Here is an 18021-nt window from a genome sequence, read left to right on the forward strand (position 1 = left end):
TTCATCATAATGGATGCTTTCACCAACGCTTTGAAAAATCACGTAAATGAATTTATTCATGAGAACAAACAAATAAAAATTTGGGAAATTACTGAAATTTGTCATAAGAGTATTGGTATCATCCATAATAAACATTTATTATTCGTTGGTATTACCAATGATAAACTGAATTATAGCAAATTGTATATCTGAGGTGGATTTTGAGACAATCAAGTTAAAATCACAGACACGTGAATTCACATTTGCATAGAAATTTAAATGATAGTTTTTTGTGGAAGCTAATGCATTTTTATATCACATAATAACTCTTGTTGCAACTTGGATTCATCATTTTGAGCCATAATCCAAACGTCAGAGTATGAAATGGAAACATCTGGGTTTGCTTGCCAGGAAGAAATTCAAAATCTATGCATCAGCTGGTAAAGTAAAGGCACTGTTTATTTTGTTTTGGGACTATAAAGGCACAATTTATTACCATTATTTAGAAGAACAACATACAATCAACAGAGAATATTACTGTGACAAGCTAGAAAGTAAAGTGAAACCTGTAATAAGTAGGAAATTCCTGGTTCTCTTTCAAAAAATATGGGCATTTATTAAAAAGTTAGGTTGGAGGTGTTACCATTTATAGAGTCCCAATGTTACGCTATCAGTTTTTTTGTTTGGTCCTCTCAGAGTTTTTACATGTCACAGAGTTCCACAGTAATGAACAAGTTAAGAATGTGATACAAGAATGGCTCAGATACTGAGGTGAACAATTCTTTATTACTGAAAAAATAAAGATCACAGAAAAATAGGACCAACTGTCTAAATATTTCCAGCGATAATGTTGAAAATTAGCATTAGTTTCATTGAAATTGAATAAATAATAATATTTCTAGTCATTTATTTAATTACTAAATAATCCTCATATGTATGTATATATCGTTAAAAGTTAATAACAATTAATAAAGAACCTTCTTAATGGTATAAAACTGGCTTCAAAAGGGATCTGTGAAATCACTTCCCAAAGTTTTTCATTAAGAAAGTCCAGAAGTTCTACAGTGATGGAGTTATGATTTAACCCCAAAAATGGCAAATGATGTTTGATCAAAATGGCCTATCTTATTCGGTTTAATGAACTTCATTTGAAACATAAAAGAAAAAACTTTGTTTTTTCAATAGAATACGAAGGAAATTTTTCCCCAAGCCATTATATTACGACATTAATAAGGACAATCTGCTGTTGAAGATTTAATATTTATCTCATTATCATATGTTTTTTAACCAAAAGCCACAAAGTAGATATAAACATTGTTACTAGCAATAATTTCTGAACTGGATATCTCTTTCTTATTAAATCTTTTTCTTTTTCTATCTGGTCATCTTTTCTTATTAAACAATATGATACAACTACAATTATTCCTACATAAATTTTAGAACAACGCACTTACTCATGATGTACTTTCAATGTATGTGGAATGGGTCGTTGAATATTTAACTGGTCCGTTTGTGCCTTTCTTAATAAATGTATCCAAATACATGTTACTGCCATTTGATGTATACAAATTGGTTTATTGAAATCCGGTACAGGAAGCGGTTCCTTTTCAGGATAGAGTAGGTCATACAGTTTCAATACAGGCAAAAAGTTACTTAACTGTACATCAAAGAGAGTAGAAAACAAAATAAAATTAATACCTTATAATAAAATAAATTATAAACAAAAACAATATTTAAGTATACATTTTATATCCAGTAATTAACAGTTATTTACATTAATTATAAATTTTTCATAACCCTAACAGAAATATCATGGTCCTTGTTTGAGGGAATAAATTTTACTATGAACTGTATTCGCTGATAACTAAAATGAAGAAATATTAAGCACAGAATTTGTTAATTTATGAGCTACAATAGGTACTTGCCTGAATGTTTTTTTTGTTGTGATAGTGATGTTAAGATAATAAGGAAAAGAATGAGAAAGAAAACTACCAAACCCTTTCAGGGTATTAAACCTGTATAACTGTTTAATTAGTTCTAAAGATTTCTAAAGTTCCTAACTTCATTTGTAAACCAACCATTGAATAGATGAATGAATGAACAAAAATTTGTGATTAAAAAATACTTTGGACCTGAACATTCTAAGAATCTAGACAATCATTTTGGAAAATTTAAGTTGAATCCATCAGAACCACCCTATATGGACTTAGTGGAAAAAATTAACATCACTGAGATCGATACTCCCCATACCTCCTTCTTTTATGACTATCGGAGAAACGCTTTATATTTTTATAACGTATAGTTGTTTAGCAAATATTTATTTATCAGCTTTCAGATAAACTGAATTTCACATAAATCAGACAGCTTGCAGTAGAAACTGTAAATACAATCAGTTTTTGCTCTGGTAGTCTAAGATTTCAGAAATAAAAATATACAAATAAATATTTGAGTTAGACTACAATTAAATTACATTTTTTATTAAAACTGAACATGCAGCAGTTGCATCATGTGCACAGGGGTGGGTCTCCTCCTGACATTAGATATTCATGTGTGATCCTCGAATGTCCCAACCGTAACCGCCAGAGGACCACTTCCTCATGATGAGAGTTCCTGCAAGAGGAGCCCCACGGCAACACTGAGTCTTTAATCCGCTGAAGTTTACTATCGACGGCAGCTGTCCAGCCACTTTGCCACCTTGCTCGCAGTGATTGTTTTATATGATTAATAAAATCAAACATAGTAACTCGGGTGGTAAAAGGAGGCTGAATACACACATCTTTCGCAGCAGAATCTGCCCTCTCATTACCAAGAATCCCAACATGTCTAGGGATCCAGCAAAAACCTACCCCCTTGTTTCGTTTTTCTAACTCAACGATTTTATCATAAATGCCAACGACGACAGGATGTCCGGAATAAAGTTTCTCCAACGCCTGGAGAGCACTGTACGAGTCACTGCAAATAAGAATGTTCCTATATTTAGGGCCAATGATACTTAGAGCCCTATCCACAGCGAGCAGTTCCGCGGTGAACACACTCGTAACACCGGGTAGGCCAAACATATAAGTCTGTTCATTGAAAACAAACAGCACAACCAACGTTACAGTCATGCTTCGACCCATCAGTGTATACCACCACGTCTGGGTTCGACTTTGTGAGGAGAAACTGGAATACCTGCTGGTAAACAATAGGTGGCATTGATTGTTTGTCATACATTGTAAGATCAAACGTAAAATTTACATGGTTTATTCTCCACGGGGGATTCGAGCACGGACATGATGGAAAGAACGAGGGAGTGCCAACATTCATACGCTGCAGCAGACGTCGTGTACAGACACCCACACGCGCAGTACAACATGGACGGTCCTCATACTTCCTTAAATTAGGATTCTTAAGAACTGGGTCAAAAGCTGGGTGATTCGGCTGTCCGCTGAGACGGCCAAAATAAGATAACAAAATAAAATAAGAAAAGCTGATCTCGTCTATCCCAAAGTGATGGCTCGCCACTGTCTACAAGTAAGCTTGCGATAGGGCTTGATCTAAACGCATCCGTGGCAAGCCAAAGAAAAGAATGATGCACACCGTCCAGCATTTAAGCACGGTTTGACAAGCTGAAGAATAGGCGACACAACCATAACCCAAATGGGAACGAACAAGGGAGTAGTAAAAACATAACATACACGACCGTCAGCCCCCCAGTTGGTGTTACTTAGGACCCGCATCATATCCAAAAGTTTGGAACACTTTGTCCTCTTTGTCCACTTTGGAACACCATCTTCATTGGCTGTAGCAAAATTATCCTCGTCAGACGAAGCTGACCGAGGCCTTTTCACCAGACTTAAAGTGGTGGCTTTTTCAGATGGACCACCAACCATCATAGAATTGGCTGTAGGAACTGAAATTTTGGTCCCACGAGAACTGGTGATACAATAGACCACTCCAGCAGAGCGCACGCGTACTGGAGCTAGAGCTAAATACAACTGGGTTTGCTCTAGTGCCCAGAGGACATCATTCGAGACTCACTACGTAGAGCCATTCACCCATCGGCACGATAGTTCCCACCTTGGGTTACGGTTGCATTTTGTAAGATGTCGCAACACCATCAAGTGTAAGTGAAAGAGAAAACTGTGTTGGATGTTGTTGTGTTGTCGAGTAAATGTATATGTTGTAATTCATGTAGTGTACCTGGTGTAGCATACGTGTATAGTGAAAAGTATTCTGCAGCTAAGTGTGTCGTGGGAAGAAAAGCTGCAGAGGCTAGGCCCGTGGGGATGCCAACTGTTTTAATAGAACATAAGCATATTTGTTATTAATATTATTTAAAAACTTTTTAACATATTTCTAATATATAATACATTTATGACAAATATTAACAAAATGCATTCTAGCAGCAATCGAAGTAAATATTTTAAATAATACTCCCTTTATTGCTAAAATATAATGCTTTATTATCATATTACCTCTTTTTTCTTTCATAAACACATTTTTAACATACTACTTTATGACATGAATCAGTACACCTAGATTCAAAAGTCAGCAAACCCTATCTTCTGTCTCATTGCTTTCAAAATTATAATACAGAGGTTACCAATAATAAATAAAACAATTTAGGTAAAGGAAAAAACCAAGAAAATATGCCTCATACTTTTTGTAAAATTATCTTCTTTGTTAAGATTTTAAATTATGAAATTCAGCTTTAATTGATATGACTTATTTTTTCTTGGTCGCTGTATTTTTTATAAATTTTTTTATGAGAATCAAATAATTACGCCAAAATCATAAAAATGAAACTTCCATATAACTAATTAAAGTCTCACATTCACCATAAAATAAAGACAAGATCATTGCTACACATATGACTACTTGTTCTGTGGTTGTAGAATACATTATTTATTACGAATTAATTTATTACATATTAGGTACACTCCCATCTAAAATACTGGGTAAGCAACTTAAAATCCAAATCAAGCTATATCGAAATACAGTTATTTGAGCATCACCTTTAATACTGCTACCGTTATAGCTACTACTACTACTAGCATCACTGTTGCATGTAGCTGTTACTACTCTTCATCTATTGTTTGTAATTGCAAACTGTTCATGCTTCAGTACAGTGTAGTTTTGTTCTTTGACATAGTTGTGTTTTTCTAAAATGCCTTATTTTATCAAGGAAAAGGTTCCTAAAGTGAAAGTTTACATGCTTTCTGGACCTGTTCAAGAAACTTATCAAATATTTGAGTAAAATTTTCCAAATCCCAGTATCTCAGCACACAAGATTTGGTTAAATAATGGCATACTAAAGGGTTGGTTTCAAATGTGAAATGAAATAGGTAATTTTCAGTTAGGATTCCAGAGGTCATAGCCAATATTCAAAAAATTTCTGTTGGTCCAAAAAATGTATACACATGTTATTACAACAAAATGGTATAAAACACTCTGGTTAGATTCTTCATGATTTAAATTTGAAATTGTATCATGTAACATCAGTACAACTGAAGTGTCTTAATTATTCCAAGTAGACATGATGCTGTATTTTATGACAGACAAGGCATGATTTTCAATTATCTGGTTTATGTTAATTTGTACAACACCAAGTACTGAATGACTGAAACATCAACTTCATGATAGCAAATCAGAGTATGGTGTGCTTTTTTTCTTTTTATTTTAAAATGTATAATGGGACCAATATTTTTTGACTGGACTGTCAATACAGAAGTGTACTGTACAATTTTTGAAAAATTCTAGGCTCCATTAATAGATCATGAAAAAGAGTAAAGCTTCCTCCAAAAAAAGAACAGTGTTTCACACATCAAAAAATTCTTTTAAAAATGAGCAATTAATTTATGTGTGTAAAAGTTGCAGGTATTGATGCAACTTTTACAGAAGAACAAAGAACAGATGGTCAGTAGAGGGTGGTGGCCTTTGCATTTTCTAGATTTGTCTAGTTGCAATTTTTTTCTTTGGAACAATTTGAAGGGTAGTGTTTATGAGTTGAATTCATATATTGCTAATGAACTGAAGGTGAACATTCAATAAGAAATTAACAATGTTGATAATGTTCTGCATCAAGTGACTCTTAATATGATTACTCTATGATTAGCACAAAAGTGCTAACTTTAAATATCTTTTGTAAAAGTATGGTTAACATGTAAAATTTTGCTAATATAGATACAGAATTCAATTTAATTTATGTTTCCATTTCATTCATAAAATATTACATGTCATAAATGAGTTTAATTTGTAGTGGTTCAGTTTAAAGATGCTCACGCAGCATAATGCCATTCCTTGGGACTCCCTCAAAAAATTAGAATGAATTTTTTAGGATAAAAAAATTGGCAATTAGATCATTACTTGCCACCATAAGAAGACAGAATAAGGCAAGTAATATTTGATATGTTGTATTACATATCTGCTTTTTATATATTCAAGTAAATTATATTTTCATTCGTATTTGAACCTAGGTATTAGACAATTTTTATAATCACATTAATTTTTCATTGTAAAAATTAATTAAGAATTTAATAATTAAACAGAATGAAAAAATAAAATATACTTACAGGATTTCTTTGTATACTGCCAGATATAAACTGCAGCAACACCCACATCAGATGATCTCTACCTTTCCTTAAATCACGGCCTGCCAACTGTATCATCAAAGATAGATTAAAAATGCATTATATAAAAATTTATAACGATTGAGACAATCGTTATATATTTGGTTTATAATCTAACATCTTATTGAAAAAAAGGACCAAAAACAAATTTCATTTTAAGATTTAAAAAATGCTTTTAAATTTATCAATAAAGAGATTGCCAGACCCTGTGGTGAATATATCACTTCTATAGCTCAATATTACCTTAAATTTAGGCAGTTCAGCAGCTTGCTGAAATCACTAAAATAAAGATGATATCGAGCTGACATGCAACATTTTATTCAGCTAAGTGAAAAAGTCATTTGTATATTTTACGTTTTTTCCTAGTAAACCTTACCTGACATAAATGTTATCTTTAATAACAGCTGTCATTTTCAGGATCGGCTAATATCTTGTATCAGGTTATAGATGATTGTAGGATTATAGTGGAATCTGGATCTAGGAGTATTTATTACAGTGACATGTTTGATTAATTAATTTATTTTTAAGATGATTAATTCACCACATAAGGAATATGCAAATTGAAATTGTGTAATGTGAAAAATTCCATTTCTGATATAGTGCATTACACATACCAGTTTACAATAAATGTTCAAAAATGAGCCCACCATTTTCAATTTATTTCTTGGCACCCTTATGTCCTGCTTTTGTTGCTCATTTTAGTTCTTCGGGGCTGTCCTTAAGTTGTTCAGCTATATCCATAATGCGAAAAAATTAATTCCTTGTGAGAACGTATTTTTTTTATATACAATATTTTCCATCTAACCCCAGATGCAAAAATCTAAAGGTGTTAGATCAGGCGATGTTGGTGGTCTTAAGTGAGTGGTAAGTGAATGGTACAAGAGAAGTGGGGAGCTGCAACATCCTGTTGAAAGTATACTTTGCCTCTAATTAGCTCTAGAGGAATATCTTCAGGCAGCTATCAGCATTTTCCTCTGTTGTAAATAAGTACAGTATTATTTCAATTGCACACTGATCATGTTCAAACTAAAATTCTCAGAAAACCTTTGCTAACAGCACAATTTATAGTAACCGAAATACTTAATGTACCTTACATAATGATTTAAACACTAATACAGTATTGTACATAGTTAATTAGCTGTCATTATTTTATTGCCAATTTTGAAATAATTTTTCAAATAATTTATTATATTTCTGTCATTAATAAAAAAATTATCGTCATTTTTATTTATTTTAATTTTATAATTGTATAATTTCCAGTTTTCTCTTTTTCCCTAATTTTTAACACTAAATTTTATTTTTACAATTTTCCACATTACAAAAAGAGAATCTGGTTTTCATTTACATTAAATAAGTACTTTTCTGACAAATGTAATAATGCTGTGTTTTTTCTCATTTTTCTTTGTTTTATTCAACTTGTCTTATATCATTTTGTTTCAAATAAATTATCTACAAATTTTGTTTAAAAATTTTATGTATTTACTACCCATTTAACTAAGTTATTGTACGTCAAACATAAAACCTTTTACCCTAATTTATTGGTTTTCAATCTAGATTTCTCACAAACTACTGTTGATATGGTTGTGGGGCCTATTTTATTTTATTTTTCATGTGGAAAACCATAAAAATCACTAATTCTCCTCCTTAATTAACGTCTTAAAAATTTCATTATGACTTCATTTCACTGGGGTAGCAGAAGTTCGAGCAAAATCATTCACTAGCTGTAACTCATATGTTTAAATGAACTTTTTCTATTATTTTCACGAGTAGAATAGGTTATGAAAGTCCTAGGCGAACTTGATGATAGTCTGTATATATAGTCAAAATACAGAACAGATAAGTAAATTTAAAAAAATTAACACCAATAATCGACTTTCGTGGGATCCCGCTTTCTTAGTTTGTATTCAACTATTTTTAAATTTGCATCATTCCAGAAATGGTGGTGGAGTTGTGTGTTGTCATAACAAATTTTAAAGTTATAATAGTAATGACTGAAGTTTTTCTAAATATTAAGTTTTTTTTTAACTGATTGATGCAATTATATAATTGTATACAAACTGATGATGTGGGATCCCACGAAAGTTGATTATTGGTGTTAGTTTTTTATATTTACATCTGCTACTGTGTTTTGGTGATTTAAATTTTCAGTTAATAATGACTATATATATACAGAGTATATATAATAGTTAAATTTTCAGTTAATATTGATTTAATTAGCACAGTAGTCAATATGTTAATGAATTACTTGATTTAAAAAAAAAAAAATTAATAAAAAAATATATATACATTTGTGTAGTGCTATATATATATATATATATATATATGTGTGTGTGTGTGTGTGTGTGTAGGTTTTTATTTATAGTAATCATAAGTTAGAATGCTGTAATGCAAACTGTACATGAATCCTAAGGAAAAAATTCTTTTTTATAAAATTCAGTTTCTTATACCTCAGGCAAAATTTATTCAACCACAAAAAATTATGTTCTGTATTTATTTTTTTTATACCTGTATTTATATCTTCTACAGATAAAACATTTAAATCAATTGTTCATTACAAATTTTTGTACACACTATTATCAAACCTTTATAAATTTTCAATATATGAAAATTGCAGAAGAGTTGCTCAATTAATCAAATTCATTATTTTGCATTTGTTAACATTTTACAGGTAATAAACACAACTTCTGTTAACCCACAAACTCTCACAGAAGGGTAAAAAATTATTGTAAAGAGGGAACAAAAAGACTACATCTATATTAACTTAAACACAAAATTTCAGTCCTTATTTAAAGAGAAAACACATTTTTTATAAGCAGTGAGTTAATTGATCCATTACTATAAAAAACTGAGAGATACGATCACCATACATTAATACTTGTTGCTAAACACCTGTAGAAATTAAATTATGTAAACACATAAAAGTGAAAAATTTCATTACTTCAAAGTATAGCTCATAATAACAGTCTCATTAAATAGCTGAATTTATTCACAATAGTCCCAATCCCTTAAAATCAGTAATAATATTAAGCTTCTGCAGTTAGTCAACAAACTATTCAAAAATTACAAGAAATAATTTCTAATATTCATACGAACTACTAACTTTGCTACTAACATCTTTGCCTTTCATGTAGAAGGTTATCGGTTTGACATCTGGTCAGCCTTGCCATTTTTCATTTGCCACAATTATATACTGCATTCTAACATAAAATGCTGGAGCTTAAGAAACATACTAAACTTAAAAAAACAATTAATCTTATTATTACTAAACTCTAAAAATAAACACTGTTAATCTAGTACCTTATCATGAAGTGCCATAACGATATTGGGAAATGTTGCAAACTGGAAGAGGACAAAATATATAAGCTGACTAGACAAATGCAACCACAACCAGTGACTGTTGGTCATATCTTCTCCTTCAACCGGAGCAGTTTCAGCTTCACTTCTTTCCATGGCTAATATCATAAGCTCTACAAGTTGTTCTTCTAAAGCAACACACCTCTGCTTATGCTGTAATGAAAAATCCAAAAGTTAATCGTAATACAACAGCATTAGATATTATAGAATTAAAGCTGAAAATAATTATAAAAATTACTTACATAATTAAAAATAAATTAAACAAATTCTTTAATTATGTAAATTCATTTTATAGGAATTTCCTTCTTTCATGTAATTATTAAATTTAGTTGTGTTTATTTAAAAATCACAATTCTAAGAGGTTATATAACAAGCATTTTGGTATAGATGTTCTGTATAAAGTTAAAAGAAAGTTTATCATCTATTCTTAAAGTATAGAAAACAATTGTAGAATATGTGGCCATTTAATGGACCCTGTCTTTCTTGAATAAGCAAAAAAATTTCATTTCATACAATTAAATCTCTTCTTTTTTTTAAATTTCTTAACCCTTCACAGGCGGTGATGTTTTATGGGTGTGGGTGGAAGATATTTTCAAAAAAAAAGTTAATGCAAAAACTATTTTAAGCAAGTTAAAACATGCATTCATGCATAAAAACAACATATAACTTGTGTTTTTGCTGAATTCTGCCACTAATCTGGTTAAGAAACACTGTTTAATTATCTCGCGGGACAACGTTTATGCAAAAACGGCCCAAGTCTCAATGAGTGCAGTAGAATTTGCAAACTATAGGTAATTATTTTGGTTATGTTTTACATTGAGTTCTTTTCATGTAAAAGACACTGAACAATAATGGTAACATTGATAGTAATATAATAACAATAGCAATTTTGAAGAAGTAGTGCACCTAGGCAGGGAATAATCTAATATGGTTTTGTTATAATTATAATAATATAAATATTTTTATTTATTTCCTTCTGAATTTTTTCTCAAAAAATTTGTTTGAATTCAAACAAGGCAAGCTAAAAATGAAGTTTTGGAAGGAACAGTTTGTAAATAAATTATTTAAAAAAGAGCGAAAAACAGAGAAAAATAATATATGCATCTTGTTACATACGCATGGTCATTGAATTCATCTGATAACTGAAGTAAAGTGGTTCCCAATCACATTGTATCAGGAATTCCCACCTCAAAATGATTGAAAGAACACCTCCTGCCATCTCTTGGAATTTATATGTAACTACGTGAAGACAAATAGCTGGTTACATTCAGAGACTCATATATGGGTTTCTGCCTGTGAAGGGTTAACATATCTATTTAAAAAATTAAGTGTCAATTATTATTTTAAATTTAAAAATAATAATACATAAATAAAATAAACAAGCTTAAACAAAACATGTAGAAACAAATACACAGCGAAAGAGTTGACATGCAAACATATACAATTTAAAAAAATAGTAATACCTGTTTCTGTAATCCTAACATAGAACAGACCATATCACGAGAGTAAGGCTGTTCTAATACCCATCTCAATAAACCAGTTTGTGGTTCAAGTAATGACTTTTCATAAGGAAGATTTCCTTTTAATGAAAATTTAAGAGTAGTTGGATCTAACTTCCATGAATTAATTAAATGATCTGCATATCCTGAATGTTCAACAACAGGCAGCATCTTCGAATGACCTATAATAGATACCATCTGTGCAGTAGGACGAAAACTTTCAACAAAACTCGAAAGTAAATTTGCTAATTTCTGAAACAAAAATCATCAAAGATATTGTACATCAGGGAAATAAATGTGGAATAAATAACAAGTACAGTAAGTATATTTTATTAATTATGACTGTAGTCAACTTAAGTAGCCATGTAATCATAGCTGTAGCCAAGTTAAGTTTGCCATGTAGGGAAAAAACAGGGTAATACTTTCATTTATCCTAATTTTTTTAACAATATCAGAAACTTCAGCAAAAAGTTGATCACTTTTGTAACATTACATTTAGCTTTAAAAACCGAAACTATTTAGCACTTTTAAGAAATAACATTTAAATAACACAATTAAGAAATTAATAATATAGCATTATTTACTCAATAACTAAATTTATGATCAAAATTTGTCCTGTTCCAATTAAAATTTATTAATAACTGAATTATACAAATCCTTACAGTGTGTGAATCCATTCAATGGAATCATATACTTGAACAGGAATTTCCTTTTTTTCATTTATTTATTTAATAATAAACAATTGATTAATATGAAATATGCTTGTAGAGTGTGACTGTTTCCTAGCTGCTAGCATGAAGCATCACAAAAATATACTTGTTCCTATGGCTTGCTTGAACTTCAGATTATTCACTTTTAATCTACACTTTATTTTAGAAAACCAAAAAAAGACATACACATATATTTTGTCATTGGTTTTAATTTTTTTCTTAAACATCAATCAGTATTTCATCATAACTAGACTGTATCCAAGTTTTACAGTCCACAATTTGGTTTTAAAATCTCTGCCTAACTATTAGATAGTCTTAACCCACCGGGTTGGTCTAATGGTGAATTCATCTTCCCAAATCAGCTGATTTGGGAAGTCGAGAGTTCCTGCATTCAAGTTCTAGTAAAGGCAGTTACTTTTATATGGATTTGAATACTGGATCGAGGATACCGATGTTCTTTGGTAGTTGCGTTTCAATTAACCACATCTCAGGAATGGTCAAACTGAAACTGTACAAGACTATATTTCATACATATCATCCTCATTAATCCTTTGAAGTAATACCTGAACTGTAATTACCGGAGGCTAAACAGGAAAAAGAAACTATTACATAGTCTTAATCTGCATACGTTTATATATTTGATTTACATTTACATTACATGTTAAGTTTTAAAAGCCTTCTTTGTTTGTATTCAGTTCATAATTCCTGAAAATTTTCTCTTCCCTACTTTCTCTTATTATGGTAATCCAGTGTTCTATTACCATCATTCCAAATTAACTAACAAATAATTAGTATTTTTGATTTTTTTTTAGATTCTGCTGAATAAAAGGTTTTTTTTTATTGTGAATCTTTTAATTGATTTTTGTTATTTTCAGTCGGATATTTGATTCTTTTTTTCTTTCTGGTCTTATTTTTGTTTTATTTTACCAATGCACACTTTTTACAAGTATGTATTAAATAATAATGAGTACTAAATGACATATTATTCTGTTAGGTTACTAACATAAACTATTCTCTTTTCATTTTAAATTACTCTGTTTTGATACTCATTCCATCCAACTCACATAGTGTCATGATTATATATATTCTAGTAAATACACATCCTCTCAACATCCACTATCTAGAGATCTGAATAATTTATGAACATTTTACAATGAGAATACTACCATATTATGCAAAAAAAGAGACTGGAATGAAGTTTATAAAAAAGGATTGCCTCAGAAAATATAGTAGTTTTTCACTACTTTCAGTTGAGCATACACAATAAAATAAATCTTTTATTCTGAACAGTAAATAATATATATTGTAGAGATTTCTTCCAGAATGGGTAGATATGCTACTAAACGGATAAAAAAGAAACTCCCCCAGTATTTGGATCAGTGGATAAAAAAAAAAACTGTGATAAAACCTTGATTACAGCAGCATCATAAATTCAAAATTAATTACAAAATAAAAAAATAGATGTGATTAATTAATTATTTAAATATAAACACATTAAATAATGTTAAGGTAAGTAAATTAAAATATCAGATATAAAAAATAACTATAAAAGAATTCAAAATTCAATTATATTAATGAAAATTATTTGAGCACATATTTATGTAAATGTTAAATAGAGATGGCAAAAATTCTGTTTTTTTTTTTTTAATTTTTAATTAGTATTATTTAAAAATTCATTAAGAAAGTAACATTGTTTTTATAAAAGAAAATCTTTTAATAGTACTTAAAATAAATTGGTAGGTAGATTCTTTTAACATTAGGTAATTTATTAAAAATGGCAAGAAAAGCACAATAAACTCCTTTCTCGTAAGCCAGAGTATTGTGTTGTTGAGTTACATGAAATCAGATCTCTTGTTCTGATTTAATGGAGGTGGATATTGTTACTTTTTAAGAGTAAGTGACTATTCTTTTTATTAAAGATTGCACATTCATAAGTTCAAATACATTGATAAAGTTAAGAAGCTTAATTTTCTAAATGCTGGTCTACGTGATTCATTATTATGGATGCATGCCATCAATTTAACAGCCCATTTTTATATCTTGTAAACACATTTTGACTTTCTAACAGATCCTCAAGAGATGATTTTATATTTCAGATAGGATTATACTTAAGCATAATAAATACTTATACATTTGATTTTAACACAAACCTTGGTTTGGTTTATTATTAAAAAAATTAATGATAATTCTCTCCATATGAAACAATGTTATGTCTACCTGCGAAGAAGAATGTAAGTTTTAACCTATTTAAAGTTAGCTGCTACAATCCTCTTGAATAATTTTCTGAACAGTTAACATAGGAATTTACACATCCTATTAAATAGTTATCTTCAGATATATAATCAAAGTTTTTAAAATGTAAAATTTACAAAGCTTTAATCTTTTTTTATTAAAGCAGTACCATCTTTAGATAGATAGCTAAAAAACTACTAAAAGTTAGACTGCTATCATCTTTTAATAGTCCAGCCTCTCTATAGTTATCTATTATTGTAGCATGTAACAGCTACACTTTCTTTTCAAAACTAATCCAACAATTACAGATTTTCATGATTTCTAGACAGTATATTCATTTTTTTAAGCATGTAGAAAATAAGTCAATATAATATTTTTTTTAGTCCACTTCTTTTGGACGGTCGTTCATATCTCAAAGTTCTAAACTCAATTCTAAAATTCTGACCTACCTCACTTCCTTTATTTTTTTAAAGTTTCACGATTGTGGGAAAATTTGACAACTATGAACTACATGAATTTATATTTTTATTTAATTTGCATAATAAATATATGCAATACATGTTACATTATCCACTCAAATTATATTAGAGTGGTTTAATCATTTGTAATATATAAAAACAATCTACCCAATGAGGCCATGTTTTATTATCAGGATATCCTTTCTGAACTTCATTCACAATAAAATAGCCAGGAAGTAAGCATGCATTTCTATTAAATATATATTCAATGACATTTTCCAATGCCTTCAACTGAGGTAATATTGAAGCATTTAATTGTGCTGGTATAGTCTGCGCTTTTTCACAGCAAGCCTGAAACATAAATAAGAAAAGGAATTTACCACAAATATTTATATACATTAATTATTTATCAAGTATTATATACCAACACATAAAAAATATTGATGCTGGTGATGAAAGTACTTCTTAAAAGCACTATTTTGGTAATGATCTCGAACTTTTTATTCTGCAGTTAATAGCTGAAAAGTTGTTTAGTATATAATAATAATACGAGAGGTAGGTAAATTCCTTCAGAACTTACTTTTGGATGCTTACCTAAAAAAAAAAAAAAAAATCAAGAACATACTTGTGTACAATTTTTATGCTCAACTGTTATGCATTTTAAATCTTATTACTTTATTTTTCTAAAAAATTTGTACCACTGTTGAGGAACTTATCATAGTGGGGCACTAGAAGTTGCATCCCTTTGACATAGAATGATGCCGCTTCAATGCAAGCCATGTTAACAATTTGTTTGACTTCATCATTATAGTGGAATTGTTAGCTAGCAAGAAATGTTTTAAGACAGAAACAAATGACAATCACTTGGTGCAAAGTCCGGGTTGTACAGGAGATGATCAAATTGTTCCCAGCCAAAGGCATGAGGAAATGTTGTATGTGGCAGTGTGTGTGAGTTATCAAAAATCAAAATAATGCCCCAGGTAAGCAAGCCACATTACTTGCTCTGGATTGCACAATGCAATTTTTTCAGAATTTTCCAATAGATATCATTATTGATTGTGCAGCTTCGAGGCAAGAAGTTGACAAGCAAAACTTGTTTTTTGTCCCAAAATACTGTGCATATGATCTTCTGAGGAAACACTGACTTGCATTTTGTTTTCCTGGGTGAAAAAGTGTGTCACCACTACATAAATTGTTTCATTTCAGGGGTCCCATGTCATCCATGATTCATCCCTAGTGATCCTAGTGTCTCATTCTAGCTTAACAAGTCTTTGCCTTGTTCTCTGTATAGTCAAAATTACATGATAATGGTTGATATTTACATACATATTGACCAGGATGGAGAAAATTCAAGATTTTTGTTTTAAATTGATAATTAAAAATTAATTTACAGAGTAATATTGTTTCTTTAAAAAACTCTTTTAATGTTATTTTAAATAAATTGGTGAAAAAATTTTTTTAAATGGTTTGATAATTAATTAAAAATGCCAATGAAAGTATAATAAGACTCATTCTTGTACGCTGAAGAATTAGGTTGAGTTACATGGAAAGTTCTGTTGTTTAGTTTAAAGAAGTGGACATTGTGGTTTTTTTTAAAGAAATAAGTGACTATTGATTTTAGCAAAGAATCATAAATAAAACACAAGGATGGCTTATATAAACAAAGAAAGCCGAAAAATTGTTTTTGGCAAAATATAAAGAATTCTCAGGTAAATCTCTTTAAGTTTAAGACTACTTTTCAGTATTAATGAAGAGTATTAAATCAGTATTAAATCTTTATTAAAACTAGTCACTGAAAAAAGACCATTGTCTTTTTTCAGTGACTAGTTTTAATAAAGATTACATAGGGTGTGTATCATTTCTTTTTATCTCATAAGCTCTGAAAACTGACAACAACAAAGTTTTAGATTAATTTTCTGATAGTTTGGAAACCAGCAATCCAAAATAATGATAAAAATATTTTGCTCTATTATACAAAATACAAACTTACAGTCAGTAGTTCTTTGGTTTAATCTAAAAATTAAATCAAAAGATTATCATTATTGTTTACAAGTTGATCATAATGGAAAAAAAGACCACAAACAAAGACGAGATAAAATGGGAGATTTTCATTAGCCTAATTAATAGATGTTTTTATTAAAAATGTGAAATAAAACTTATATTACAATCTTACACAAGTTCAAACTTAATACAAAACTTCAAACTTTATAAATAAACTACAGAGAGCCAAAATCATAAAATACCTTCATAATCTCTCTTACACCCTTATAGTGTACACCACCAATGATCTTCCTAATAAGATGAAAACATTCAATCCAAAAATCTTCATTTTGGTATTGTAGTTTCTCACACGACAATATACAATCGCAAACTAATCTGTAATCATCAATTTAAGAAAATCAATCAAAAACATTAATAAATTTGTAAAACAGTTTCAGTATGGTTCAATAAAATAACAGCATTGAACATAGATTCATTTTATCCATGACTGGCTGAAAAACCCAGCAGCTGAATCTTGCTAATTCACAAAAGAATTTTTAAGTATCCTGCCTAGGGTGAGTCATGAACACCATCCCTAGGTGAATTATTTTGCTTAACATTTCAAAATGTACTATAGTAATTATCAAACATGAGATTCTACTATCAATTCAATTCATCACAATCATTTAAAAATTTGATAGTTTTATTAAGAATTCAGAAGAGCTAGACATAGAAAATGTGAAAGTTGTAAGAGGTTGTAAGGAAGAAGGTAGTGTCATTAATCATGTGAAGGAAAAGCTACAGAACAGCTAGTCATTAAAATATTCAGAAAGTTTGGTAGCTCCCAGCAGAATAATAAACAGACTATCTATGGGCAGAGGAATACGTTCATAAAATGCTTTATGTGGGTTATTTTATGACAAAGATCTGAAGAATTATGAGATTTATAAATCTAAGAATTATAAATAAATATGAAATCTGATAAAATTTCAAATATGGTTGTGAAGAAGAGTAGGAGAAGAGCAGAATTTGATGAAAAGTCAGAGGTTACAGAAATCATCTCGTTTTCTGGCTTATACAGATTGTCAACAGTTACCTGATAATTTTTAAAATGAAATAAAAAATACAAAAATTTTCTAAATATGTTTTAACAAATAATTATAGCAAATATAATACCATTTATTGGGTTAATTTCTTT

At 29.8% G+C, this 18021-nt stretch overlaps 1 protein-coding gene across 1 annotated transcript in view; it reads right to left on the reverse strand.

Moving 5' to 3' along the window:
* Window positions 1-18021, reverse strand: part of MED23 (mediator complex subunit 23) — an 80865-nt gene that overhangs the window by 51869 nt on the left and 10975 nt on the right. Inside the window, exons 3-8 of the mRNA XM_075372844.1 lie at window positions 17087-17219; window positions 15012-15194; window positions 11408-11695; window positions 9888-10097; window positions 6534-6620; window positions 1434-1636 (exon numbers count right to left, since the gene is read on the reverse strand). Coding sequence (XP_075228959.1) covers window positions 1434-1636; window positions 6534-6620; window positions 9888-10097; window positions 11408-11695; window positions 15012-15194; window positions 17087-17219 — 1104 coding nt within the window. The remainder of the gene's footprint in view (window positions 1-1433; window positions 1637-6533; window positions 6621-9887; window positions 10098-11407; window positions 11696-15011; window positions 15195-17086; window positions 17220-18021) is intronic.

This window comes from Lycorma delicatula, chromosome 8 (assembly GCF_047948215.1).
Source record: "Lycorma delicatula isolate Av1 chromosome 8, ASM4794821v1, whole genome shotgun sequence".
Classification (NCBI taxonomy): Eukaryota; Metazoa; Arthropoda; class Insecta; order Hemiptera; family Fulgoridae; genus Lycorma; species Lycorma delicatula.